This window comes from Anomaloglossus baeobatrachus, chromosome 5 (genome assembly GCF_048569485.1).
Source record: "Anomaloglossus baeobatrachus isolate aAnoBae1 chromosome 5, aAnoBae1.hap1, whole genome shotgun sequence".
Classification (NCBI taxonomy): Eukaryota; Metazoa; Chordata; class Amphibia; order Anura; family Aromobatidae; genus Anomaloglossus; species Anomaloglossus baeobatrachus.
Genome location: NC_134357.1, coordinates 512,488,538 through 512,501,651, shown reverse-complemented (window position 1 = coordinate 512,501,651; position 13,114 = coordinate 512,488,538). Strand labels below are relative to the sequence as shown.

Sequence of the window (13,114 nt, the reverse complement as noted above, 5' to 3'; positions counted from 1 at the left end):
GTATCAGACAATGAACACACAGACATGTTCTCTCCTTCAGCCAGCGTCATCAACTGACCCGTGTATTTTGAAAGAAACTTAATTATACAAAATGCCACGTTGGCCTTGAAGCTAAACAGGGAGTAAGGAGTATTTCACGCCTAAATTTCTCTCAGCATGTTATGAAACACAACTTTGTTCCTTAAAACATTCTTTCTGTGTGAACACTACTGATAAGACCTTTACTCATCATTAAAAGACTTCCATCGTTTGTACACCTGTTCACTTATTCTTGGTAACCCCTTCATGACTATACAGCTTTGAATTATATTGTAGGTCTGTGAAATTTCTACATAGACAGACAATTATGCTACTACAGCTATATTTTGATTATTTACATACACAGATATTCTTATTACGTTTAAACAAACAAGCTATAGCTGAGACCACCTTCACAGGGGAACACTGGACATGCCTGCTTTACCCTCTAAGTTAACACATAAAGGCACGTTAACATATAATAACACCTCTGTACCCGTTGCAGCCTGTATAGATACCAATGCAGACGGGAATTTCATTTCATTCATTTTCGCCTGACTGCACGAGGTACCCCTGGTCATGCTGTCCAAGCCCATTCCCATCCGGGTGGTCGATGGATCAGTTCTTCCCGAGGGCATCTCCCATCGTACTGTCCCATTGGTGTTCATTAAGCCATCAGGGCACTGGGAGTCCATCTCATTTCTACCGTAGTTATGAACAATGGAATGGATGAACTCTTACTGGGACTGCTGTGGCTGAGGCAACATTCCCCACAGTTTGACTGGGGTACTGGGAAAATCCTTAGCTAGGGTACTCAGTGTCTGGAAACTTGTCTGTCCAAAACCATAGGATATATCATATAGGAAAAACGGGTTTATGCCACGCTAAAAAACCACTGATGTCAGGATAATGAAGCAATCTCTTTTTTATTTTAGCAATCCAACGCGTTTAAGAGACAAGGACCGTCTCCTACTTCAGGGATTTCTTTTTTCCCTGAAGGAGACGGTTCTTGTCTCTGAAACGCGTTGGATTGCTAAAATAAAAAAAGAGATTGCTTCATTATCCTGACATCAGTGGTTTTTTAGCGCTGCATAAACCCGTTTTTCCTATATGATAAATTCTGCCACGTTTTGCACGGGCCGCTGCTTGGACTACGTGGACATCCACATGCTTGCTAAGGAGTTGTGACTGGCACAACCCGATCAGGTGAGTGTACCTCTCTTTACTTCTAACGGTAAATACCGGGTAAGACCGTATTGCGCCTTCTGTCTCCCCATCTCTAGTAGTCTTCAAAACCATAGGAGGCATGTCGTCTGCTGACCCGGTAGATTTGAACAAGATTCCGCAACACTACCACTCGTTGCGGATGTATTCTCCAAACGGTACTATTGACAAAACCACGTGTACCTTTCTGACTAAATCACATCCTATAACCCCAGTATTGTATGTCCTACCTAAAATTCATAAATCTCTCACAAACCCCCCCGGCCGACCAATCATTGCCTCTACTGAGTCCGGCACCACTCTCCATTTACTTGGAGAAGATCTTGACCCCATTAACCAAAAATACCAGATCGTATATTTTGGACACTAATAATTTTCTACAAAGAATTAGAGAACTGGGACACATCCCCCCGGACAGCATTCTGTGCACATGGGATGTCAGCAGTCTGTACACCTCAATTTCACATGACAAGGGCATTAAGGCCACCAAACTAGCCCTTAATAATTCCAAACTCAGCCAAGAATCAATAAATTTCATAGTAGGCCTTCTCAACTTGGTTCTACATGAAAACTACTACTTATTTAGGGATGACTTTTATGTGCAGACACAAGGGACCGCGATGGGCTCGAACATGGCCCCGGCCTATGCTAATCTCTATATTGACTACTTTGAAGGACGTTACATCTACTCTTATCCATCCTTTGACCAACTGTCTCATCTATGGGTTCGTTACATAGATGACGTGTTCTGCATCTGGCTAGGGGACGTTGATAGCCTTTTAGCATTTGACAGACATATTAATACCATATGGCCAGAACTGAAATTTACACTGAATTACAGCCCTGATAAAATTAAATTTTTTAGATACCTACATAGAAAAGGACAAATCGGGAAAGTTGTCATCAGATCTATACCGAAAACCCACAGACCGCAACTGTATGTTGTTGTACAGTAGCTGTCATCCACAATCAACCAAGAATAGTCTACCCAGGTGCCAATTTAAACGGGTAACCAGGATAGTATCTGACAAAACCACTCAACAAGAGAGATTAGAAGAAATGACAGACATGTTTCGCGAGCGAAAATATCCAAATACACTATTAAAAACGGAAAAAGAAATAGCAATTGCCTCTACCTCAATAGAAAAAAACATGACCAACAGATAGGTGTGCACAAACGGAATTCTATCACCCGTCAATGCCCAAAATCTACAACATCATTACTCGACACTGGCCTCTACTGAAAAAAGCGTATCCACAAATCGGGACCTTTCTTCTCCCACCAATCATGTGCAAAAAAAGACCCAAGAATATAAAAGACTCTTTAGTTAGAGCTGACGTAGGGAGCAATATTAAATCCAATACACAGACCTTTCTGGCAGCAAGACGCACCGGCACCTTTCCGTGCTTAAATTGCCCGTCCTGTTCTAATGTAATAAAAGGTGACCACTTTACTCACCCAATGTCTGGTAAGAGCTTCCACATTAAGGAAGATTTCACCTGCGAGAGCAATTTTGTTATTTATCTTATTAAATGTCCATGTGGCCTCCTCTACGTTGGTGAAAAAATTCAACATGTAGGTGATCGCATCGCCAGCCATAAATCCACCATTAGGTGTGGCAAACTATGGTTACCTATCCACTACCACTTTAATGAGGTTAAACACATGGTAGCACAATTACGTTACCAAGTGATCGAGAAAGTGCATAGCCCAAGACGGGGAGGCAACCATATTGAATTTCTAAAACGAAGAGAAAGTTATTGGATTCACAAGTTACAGACACTCTCTCCCAAAGGCCTCAATAGAGAAATGGATTGGCCTTTATGATTAATTCAGTATTTTTCTTCCTAGCAAGCATATCTTCCCCTTATCAGCATACTAACTACTGTATATTATTTACAGAAACCCTGGAAAAAGGCATCATTACTATCTTTTTTTCTTCTTCCATCGCACACCCTTCAATAGATGGTAAAGTATAAATCTGCACTCCTATATAATTATTTTTTAGTAATTTGTTATCCTCTCGCACTCACTTGTTAGTATAGTGGGACCCTTGCCACTTGTATACAATAAACACTTCTACAAGAAATGTACAAAAAAACAAAGAAAATGGATAACGGACTACATGCAATTAACCAAGCATTCTTTGCAGCTCCTGATCTCCTCCTGGACCTCTACGGATAAGAAAGAAGTCTATTGTTTATATTAATACGTGATTTTTCTACTGTTCTATGTATCTCTGGAACTCAAATGAGACTACACTGTGCTATTCCTCTGAGCCCTGGGCTTTATACTATCCCTCTAAGTATATAATCATGCTATATCTAACATGTCTAGGTCTCCAGGTTCATTGTTCTTGGTGTTCTCTAATACATATGTATTTCTCCTTCCATAAATAACTTTCACCTTAACATTATGTTTTCTTATCACTAGTGCAGTTCCCTCTTCCCTCTCTTGACCTACTTTCCACCCACAATAGACTCAATTACATATACATGTGGCCAGCATGTCCCTAGCGCTGCGTGTTTCTTCTAAGTCCACAATATAACACACTGCGCATGCGCGGGCGCTTCTCTTGCAGACTCAACGGTACCACATATAACCTAATACTGACGCATAACCTTACCGCACATGCGCGGAAGGCATTGGGCACTTCCGGGTTGCGGCATTAAATAGCCTGCTAACCCTGACATACAGCGCATTCAGCCACATCCTGGGAAGGCGCCAGCAAGGTATTTCCACAACGCTCTGGAGGGTGACTCCAAGCACTATTATGCACACACTAATTAAAACTCCATCATTTACCTCTAGAGGATTCAGTCCACCGCTTCATACTAACCCCTGATGAGCAAGCCACAGGTACTGCAGCTCCTTTCTTAAATACAAACAGACTGAATATTAGCCCTTACTCTTACACCATGTGTTGATCCTTGTACTATGTGGTGATTTGTTCTTTGCACTATGCATTTAGCCCTGTACCAATCCTTAACATGTATACATTAAAGACACTCTATTATGGCACTCTGGTCATTTGCTCTACTGTTTTCACAGATGGAAATTCCTATCACCTTATAGCTAACGCTATATTACAAACAAGCTTCTCCATTCTCTACAAGCTCAAGGTAGTAACTTGATTAGAGGTTTGCCTAGAGAAACAATGTACACTGCATTTGGCTCTTAATGCACTTTGTATTCTTAAATGTACAGCGTATGAAATATCTCCCTAATTACCATACACACCTCCGAGGACGTGTATTCCCTTTAAATGGTAACAAAACAGGTATCTAAACACATATCAAGGACTATTTACATGAGATTTGTACATAAGTCACATGTTTATATAACATTTAATTTACAGAAATTGTTCACTGTGAGCTCAAACCAGCCATAATCGTGGTGGATTTCCTCTATTACATGTATCCCTGCACTTGCAGAACCTCCCTTTAAAAAAGTCAATCTCCTATTTGAAGGTATGCCAATGCCTCTTGTTCTTTTCCTCCTTCTTTCTCTTTCCCCTCCCCCCTCCCTCCCCATGCTAAGCTACTATCCTTTCTCAATAGATAACTTCTTACTCTTTATATGTGACTTTTTCCATTCAATTTTTTCATCACCTTTTTCTTCACCTTCTGTCGTTGTCTCCATGCATCAATACCATACCTCACATGGTTTTGTGTTATTTATTTGTACATATGTAAATATTGTATATTATTGTATAAAACTGATTATCGTTTTTTCTTTCATCCTAGTGACTAGGCGTGAGAAGAAAGGCCTTCTATTGGGCTGAAACGTTCCCCTGTCACATTTTCAATAAAAATAAAACTACACGAATTTTGCAAAGAACAAGCCTTGTTCAGTCTTCATTTTTTACTCTTGAGAGTGCAGTGTTGTAATTCTGACTGTGTTTCTGAACTTTGGTCCCCACATTTGCACCTCGGAACCCCTTTTTTGTCCGTGTGCACACTATACATCTTTAAAAAAAAAAAAAAAAAAAGTATTCTCCAATATGTCAGCAGAGACACTGCCCCCTCATCGCCCCTACGACTGCCCGATTGATCTTATCCCGGGTTTCGAGCCTCCCTGGTATAGGTCTATCTCCTCTCTGTACCCGAAACCAAGGCTATGTCGGAGTACAAAAGGGATAATTTCCAGCGTGGGTTTATTCGAAAGTCCATGTCTCCGGCCGGTGAGGCCTTCTTCTTCGTTCAGAAGAAGGAAGGTGATCTCCGGCTGTGTATAGATTATAGGGGATTGAATGCTATCACCATCAAGAATAAAATATCCTCTCCGCTTAATCTCAGAGCTATTCGACTGGTTGCGGGGGACTAAGATGTTCATGAAGCTGGATCTACGATGGGGCTTACAACCTCATCAGGATCCGAAGAGGTGACGAGTGGAAGACCGCCTTTAACACCAGGGACTGTCATTATCAATACCTCGTCATGCCCTTGGGATTGTGTAATGACCCTGCAGTATTTCAGGATCTCGGTAGTGGTTTATCTGGATGATATCCTCATTTTCTCTGCAGATAAAGCCACTCACCGGGAGGACGTGGCACGGGTACGAGGTCGGCTGCGAAAGAATGCACTTTATGCCAAGTTGGAGAAGTCCATTTTCGAGCAGGAGTCCGTGCCTTTCCTGGGTTATATCATCTTCAGCTCAGGATTGGCCCGAGCCCCGTTCACTGAAAGCAGTTCAGCGTTTTCTGGAGTTCGTGAACTATTACCGCCAGTTCATATCCCATTACTCCATCTTAGTCGCGCTCCTAGTAGCCCTAACCAAGAAGGGTGCTAATCCCAAGGCCTGGACGAAGGAGACCTCTCGCTCCTTCAACTCCCTCAAGGCCCACTTCTCTGGGGCTCCCATTCTTCATCACCCGGATGAGGAGAAGCCCTTTATCCTGGAAGTGGATGCCTCCAAAGTAGGTGCGGGGGCTGTCCTTGACCAAAAAGATTCCAAGAGGCGAAAACAACCATGCTTCTTCTCAAAGACAATTTCCCCTGCTGAGAAGAACTACTCCACCGGAGATCGGGAGTTGCAGGCTATGAAGCTGGTATTCTCCGAGTGGAGGCACCTACTTGAGAGAGCTAAGCACCCGTTCTTGGTATTCACAGACCACAAGAACCTATTATACCTGCAGTTCGCCCAACGCTTGAACCCCAGACAGGCTAGATGGTCCCTCTTCTCCCGATTCAATTTTGTCCTCCATTTCCTATCCGGAGAGAAGAATACGAGGGAGAGTGCACTGTCTAGGTCCGTGTATGTAGAGGACGAGGAGGATGACCCTCGCCTCATAGTCCCTCCAGACAGCCTGAGGACTGTCTCCTGTTCAAAAGTTCCTCTACTCTGGTGGTGTAAGTTACTCCAGAAATGTTACTCCAGGCCTTGAATGCAGCAGCATTTCTGGCAAGGTGCACGCCCTAGAGAAGACGTGCAGAATTAATAACCTGGCAATTTCCTCTTTAGGAATTCTGCTCATCTTACCTCACCACACACCTTCATTATGAATGGGACCCACAGTGCAACTCTTAATGTAGGTGCATAAAGTCCACATCAAAAATTCCATGTGAACACACTCTGATAAATCAAATAAAGTTATTATAGAAGCCAGTGATGGAGTAAAATCTGTGACTTCTCTGCATTTAGTGGTCACTACTCACCTGTGCGGTTATCTGTAGGAATCTCCTCTTTACACCGCTCATCACCCCTCACATATGTCTCTGTAGTATTAATATGGGTCAGATCTTCATTCTGAAACAAATATTGTAAAGTCACAGACAGATGGAGAAGTCACATGAAATGATTCAGAAGAACAGAAAAGATCATAAATGAACAAAACTGACAGCGGTATATATCACAGAGCTGCAGGTCTCCTGTATAATCCAACCTGTCTCCTCCTAATTGTAACCAGCAGTCTCCATAACCAGAAAATTGTGAGAAGATCCAGACAATATCTAATGTCTATGATCAGCTTTATCCTGTCATCTCCACCAAGTATAAACCATACACTGAATGGCCACATTATTACAGACCCCCATCTAGTAGCGTTGGATTTCCTTTGGCATTTAGGAGTTCAGCAATTTATCACATCAAAGATTCAGGTGATGAAATAGTTCTGCAGGATTACAGGCCCATGGGGACATGAAAGCTTCTTACATTTACCGAAAATTAGACTGAGGAGCTGACAGGCACTGAACACCCCATTCTACCTCGTCCCAGAGATGCTCTATAGGACTAAGATCTGAGGACTGTGAAGGCCGAGGAGGCAAGAAAAAGTAATGTCATGTTCCTGATATAAAGAAGTGGAAGATCCTGGCACCCCCTGGAGAGAATTGCTGTGTGACATAAAGCTTCACTGGAGCTCCAGAATGTTATTACAGGACCCTGATGGAAAGTACTGTCATTATCTGGTGAAAGCTATGGGTCATTGTAAATCACTGTAATGTGAAAGTTATGGGAGAAAAGACAGCTGGGCAGGAGAGAGAGTTACAGAGGGTCAGCCCTGCAGCTGGGCAGGGGAGAGTTACAGAGGGTCAGCCCTGCAGCTGGGCAGGGGAGAGTTACAGAGGGTCAGCCCTGCAGCTGGGCATGGGAGAGTTACAGAGGGTCAGCCCTGCAGCTGGGCAGGGGAGAGTTACAGAGGATCAGCCCTGCAGCTGGGCAGGGGAGAGTTACAGAGGGTCAGCCCTGCAGCTGGGCAGGGGAGAGTTACAGAGGGTCAGCCCTGCAGCTGAGCAGGAGAGAGTTACAGAGGGTCAGCCCTGCAGCTGGGCAGAAGGAAGTTACAGAGGGTCAGCCCTGCAGCTGGGCAGGAGAGAGTTACAGAGGGTCAGCCCTGCAGCTGGGCAGGAGAGAGTTACAGAGGGTCAGCCCTGAAGCTGGGCAGGGGAGAGTTACAGAGGGTCAGCCCTGCAGCTGGGCAGGGGAGAGTTACAGAGGGTCAGCCCTGCAGCTGGGCAGAGGGAAGTTACAGAGGGTCAGCCCTGCAGCTGGGCAGGAGAGAGTTACAGAGGGTCAGCCCTGCAGCTGGGCAGGAGAGAGTTACAGAGGGTCACCCCTGCAGCTGGGCAGGAGAGAGAGTTACAGAGGGTCAGCCCTGCAGCTGGGCAGGAGAGAGTTACAGAGGGTCACCCCTGCAGCTGGGCAGGAGAGAGAGTTACAGAGGGTCAGCCCTGCAGCTGGGCAGGGGAGAGTTACAGAGGGTCAGCCCTGCAGCTGGGCAGGGGAGAGTTACAGAGGGTCAGCCCTGCAGCTGGGCATGGGAGAGTTACAGAGGGTCAGCCCTGCAGCTGGGCAGGGGAGAGTTACAGAGGATCAGCCCTGCAGCTGGGCAGGGGAGAGTTACAGAGGGTCAGCCCTGCAGCTGGGCAGGGGAGAGTTACAGAGGGTCAGCCCTGCAGCTGAGCAGGAGAGAGTTACAGAGGGTCAGCCCTGCAGCTGGGCAGGAGAGAGTTACAGAGGGTCAGCCCTGCAGCTGGGCAGGAGAGAGTTACAGAGGGTCAGCCCTGAAGCTGGGCAGGGGAGAGTTACAGAGGGTCAGCCCTGCAGCTGGGCAGGGGAGAGTTACAGAGGGTCAGCCCTGCAGCTGGGCAGAGGGAAGTTACAGAGGGTCAGCCCTGCAGCTGGGCAGGAGAGAGTTACAGAGGGTCAGCCCTGCAGCTGGGCAGGAGAGAGTTACAGAGGGTCACCCCTGCAGCTGGGCAGGAGAGAGAGTTACAGAGGGTCAGCCCTGCAGCTGGGCAGGAGAGAGTTACAGAGGGTCACCCCTGCAGCTGGGCAGGAGAGAGAGTTACAGAGGGTCAGCCCTGCAGCTGGGCAGGGGAGAGTTACAGAGGGTCAGCCCTGCAGCTGGGCAGGGGAGAGTTACAGAGGGTCAGCCCTGCAGCTGGGCAGGGGAGAGTTACAGAGGGTCAACCCTGCAGCTGGGCAGGGGAGAGTTACAGAGGGTCAACCCTGCAGCTGGGCAGGGGAGAGTTACAGAGGGTCAGCCCTGCAGCTGGGCAGGGGAGAGTTACAGAGGGTCAGCCCTGCAGCTGAGCAGGAGAGAGTTACAGAGGGTCAGCCCTGCAGCTGGGCAGAAGGAAGTTACAGAGGGTCAGCCCTGCAGCTGGGCAGGAGAGAGTTACAGAGGGTCAGCCCTGCAGCTGGGCAGGAGAGAGAGTTACAGAGGGTCAGCCCTGCAGCTGGGCAGGAGAGAGTTACAGAGGGTCACCCCTGCAGCTGGGCAGGAGAGAGAGTTACAGAGGGTCAGCCCTGCAGCTGGGCAGGGGAGAGTTACAGAGGGTCTGCCCTGCAGCTGGGCAGGGGAGAGTTACAGAGGGTCAACCCTGCAGCTGGGCAGGGGAGAGTTACAGAGGGTCAGCCCTGCAGCTGGGCAGGGGAGAGTTACAGAGGGTCAGCCCTGCAGCTGGGCAGGGGAAAGTTACAGAGGGTCAACCCTGCAGCTGGGCAGGGGAGAGTTACAGAGGGTCAGCCCTGCAGCTGGGCAGGGGAGAGTTACAGAGGGTCAACCCTGCAGCTGGGCAGGGGAGAGTTACAGAGGGTCAGCCCTGCAGCTGGGCAGGAGAGAGTTACAGAGGGTCAGCCCTGCAGCTGGGCAGGAGAGAGTTACAGAGGGTCAGCCCTGCAGCTGGGCAGGAGAGAGTTACAGAGGGTCAGCCCTGCAGCTGGGCAGGAGAGAGTTACAGAGGGTCAGCTCTGCAGCTAGCCAGGAGAGAGTTACAGAGGGTCAGCCCTGCAGCTGGGTAGGAGAGAGTTACAGAGGGTCAGCCCTGCAGCTGGGCAGGAGAGAGTTACAGAGGGTCAGCCCTGCAGCTGGGCAGGGGAGAGTTACAGAGGGTCAGCCCTGCAGCTGGGCAGGGGAGAGTTACAGAGGGTCAGCCCTGCAGCTGAGCAGAAGAGAGTTACAGAGGGTCAGCCCTGCAGCTGGGCAGAGGGAAGTTACAGAGGGTCAGCCCTGCAGCTGGGCAGGAGAGAGTTACAGAGGGTCAGCCCTGCAGCTGGGCAGGAGAGAGTTACAGAGGGTCACCCCTGCAGCTGGGCAGGAGAGAGAGTTACAGAGGGTCAGCCCTGCAGCTGGGCAGGAGAGAGAGTTACAGAGGGTCAGCCCTGCAGCTGGGCAGGAGAGAGTTACAGAGGGTCACCCCTGCAGCTGGGCAGGAGAGAGAGTTACAGAGGGTCAGCCCTGCAGCTGGGCAGGAGAGAGAGTTACAAAGGGTCAGCCCTGCAGCTGGGCAGGAGAGAGTTACAGAGGGTCACCCCTGCAGCTGGGCAGGAGAGAGAGTTACAGAGGGTCAGCCCTGCAGCTGGGCAGGGGAGAGTTACAGAGGGTCTGCCCTGCAGATGGGCAGGGGAGAGTTACAGAGGGTCAACCCTGCAGCTGGGCAGGGGAGAGTTACAGAGGGTCAGCCCTGCAGCTGGGCAGGGGAGAGTTACAGAGGGTCAACCCTGCAGCTGGGCAGGGGAGAGTTACAGAGGGTCAGCCCTGCAGCTGGGCAGGGGAGAGTTACAGAGGGTCAGCCCTGCAGCTGAGCAGGAGAGAGTTACAGAGGGTCAGCCCTGCAGCTGGGCAGAGGGAAGTTACAGAGGGTCAGCCCTGCAGCTGGGCAGGAGAGAGTTACAGAGGGTCAGCCCTGCAGCTGGGCAGGGGAGAGTTACAGAGGGTCAGCCCTGCAGCTGGGCAGGAGAGAGTTACAGAGGGTCACCCCTGCAGCTGGGCAGGAGAGAGAGTTACAGAGGGTCAGCCCTGCAGCTGGGCAGGGGAGAGTTACAGAGGGTCTGCCCTGCAGCTGGGCAGGGGAGAGTTACAGAGGGTCAACCCTGCAGCTGGGCAGGGGAGAGTTACAGAGGGACAGCCCTGTAGCTGGGCAGGGGAGAGTTACAGAGGGTCAGCCCTGCAGCTGGGCAGGGGAGAGTTACAGAGGGTCAACCCTGCAGCTGGGCAGGGGAGAGTTACAGAGGGTCAGCCCTGCAGCTGGGCAGGAGAGAGTTACAGAGGGTCAGCCCTGCAGCTGGGCAGGAGAGAGTTACAGAGGGTCAGCCCTGCAGCTGGGCAGGAGAGAGTTACAGAGGGTCAGCCCTGCAGCTGGGCAGGAGAGAGTTACAGAGGGTCAGCTCTGCAGCTAGCCAGGAGAGAGTTACAGAGGGTCAGCCCTGCAGCTGGGCAGGAGAGAGTTACAGAGGGTCAGCCCTGCAGCTGGGCAGGAGAGAGTTACAGAGGGTCAGCCCTGCAGCTGGGCAGGGGAGAGTTACAGAGGGTCAGCCCTGCAGCTGGGCAGGGGAGAGTTACAGAGGGTCAGCCCTGCAGCTGAGCAGGAGAGAGTTACAGAGGGTCAGCCCTGCAGCTGGGCAGAGGGAAGTTACAGAGGGTCAGCCCTGCAGCTGGGCAGGAGAGAGTTACAGAGGGTCAACCCTGCAGCTGGGCAGGAGAGAGAGTTACAGAGGGTCAGCCCTGCAGCTGGGCAGGAGAGAGAGTTACAGAGGGTCAGCCCTGCAGCTGGGCAGGAGAGAGTTACAGAGGGTCACCCCTGCAGCTGGGCAGGAGAGAGAGTTACAGAGGGTCAGCCCTGCAGCTGGGCAGGAGAGAGAGTTACAGAGGGTCTGCCCTGCAGCTGGGCAGGGGAGAGTTACAGAGGGTCAGCCCTGCAGCTGGGCAGGGGAGAGTTACAGAGGGTCAGCCCTGCAGCTGGGCAGGGGAGAGTTACAGAGGGTCAGCCCTGCAGCTGGGCAGGAGAGTTACAGAGGGTCAGCCCTGCAGCTGGGCAGGAGAAAGTTACAGAGGGTCAGCCCTGCAGCTGGGCAGGGGAGAGTTACAGAGGGTCAGCCCTGCAGCTGGGCAGGAGAGAGAGTTACAGAGGGTGGGCCCTGCAGCTGGGCAGGGGAGAGTTACAGAGGGTCTGCCCTGCAGCTGGGCAGGGGAGAGTTACAGAGGGTCAACCCTGCAGCTGGGCAGGGGAGAGTTACAGAGGGTCAGCCCTGCAGCTGGGCAGGAGAGTTACAGAGGGTCAGCCCTGCAGCTGGGCAGGGGAGAGTTACAGAGGGTCAGCCCTGCAGCTGGGCAGGGGAGAGTTACAGACATTACATTCATTTTATAGCATGGGTCATGATCCTCCTACCAAAGGGTAATCAGCTGCTATGAAGTCATGAACTTGGTCAGTCACAATGCTTAGGTAAGCTCTAGTGTCCAAACATCAATCTACAGGTATCCGACGAACAGGATTACACCATCACCAGATTCCTGATATGACGGATACATTGATTCATGCTGCTTTTGCCTATTTCCGACCCATCATCAGGATACGCTGCTGTAACCTGGAATCCACCAATATTTCTCACCGCTCAGTGATACAATTTATTCTCTCTTTTGCTCAATAAAGTTTAATTTCTGTTTCCCTTAGACTACAATGAGAAAAGAACTGATTGTCTTCTGCTATAACCCATCTGTACTAAGGAACGATGACTACATTCTAATACATTAGATGATCATCATCATTGTATTCAGCTGCAGATACCTCAATGATGAGATGTTTACATCCACAGGATCCAATATCACTGGGGATTTTTCTATGATCTCACCATTCATTATACTCTGTACCTCAGTTCATGTACAAATCCAGGGAAACTGTCAGTTTTTGCAATACCGGTCCTGGGTAATCTAGCACCATTGACCGTATTCAAAGTCATTCAAAATGTTCATCTACAGCTTTCCTATTCTGAACACTGATCACTTCATTATACGCTGCACTACACGGTCATGTGTGTAATAGGTTTCACATGTGAATGTCAAAGTGTCTAATTAATTAGTCAGAGTATAATACTGATGGCTAAAACAAGACTGAGCACAAGACCTTCACAGCCGTCTACACATCATAGGGA

The 13,114-nt window shown here is 49.3% G+C and overlaps 1 protein-coding gene and 1 long non-coding RNA gene across 2 annotated transcripts in view; one reads left to right on the top strand and one right to left on the bottom strand.

Annotated features, from left to right (window-relative positions):
• Window positions 1-13,114, bottom strand: part of LOC142312861 (uncharacterized) — a 197,425-nt gene that overhangs the window by 22,500 nt on the left and 161,811 nt on the right. The window contains exons 6-9 of the mRNA XM_075351847.1: window positions 4,475-4,502; window positions 4,049-4,118; window positions 2,930-2,983; window positions 2,702-2,742 (exon numbers count right to left, since the gene is read on the bottom strand). Of these exons, the coding sequence (XP_075207962.1) occupies window positions 2,702-2,742; window positions 2,930-2,983; window positions 4,049-4,118; window positions 4,475-4,502 (193 nt within the window). The remainder of the gene's footprint in view (window positions 1-2,701; window positions 2,743-2,929; window positions 2,984-4,048; window positions 4,119-4,474; window positions 4,503-13,114) is intronic.
• Window positions 3,144-5,068, top strand: LOC142312012 (uncharacterized). Its single transcript, XR_012754323.1, has 5 exons — window positions 3,144-3,211; window positions 4,295-4,365; window positions 4,451-4,523; window positions 4,602-4,713; window positions 4,990-5,068. It is a non-coding gene; the product is annotated as an uncharacterized LOC142312012 (long non-coding RNA).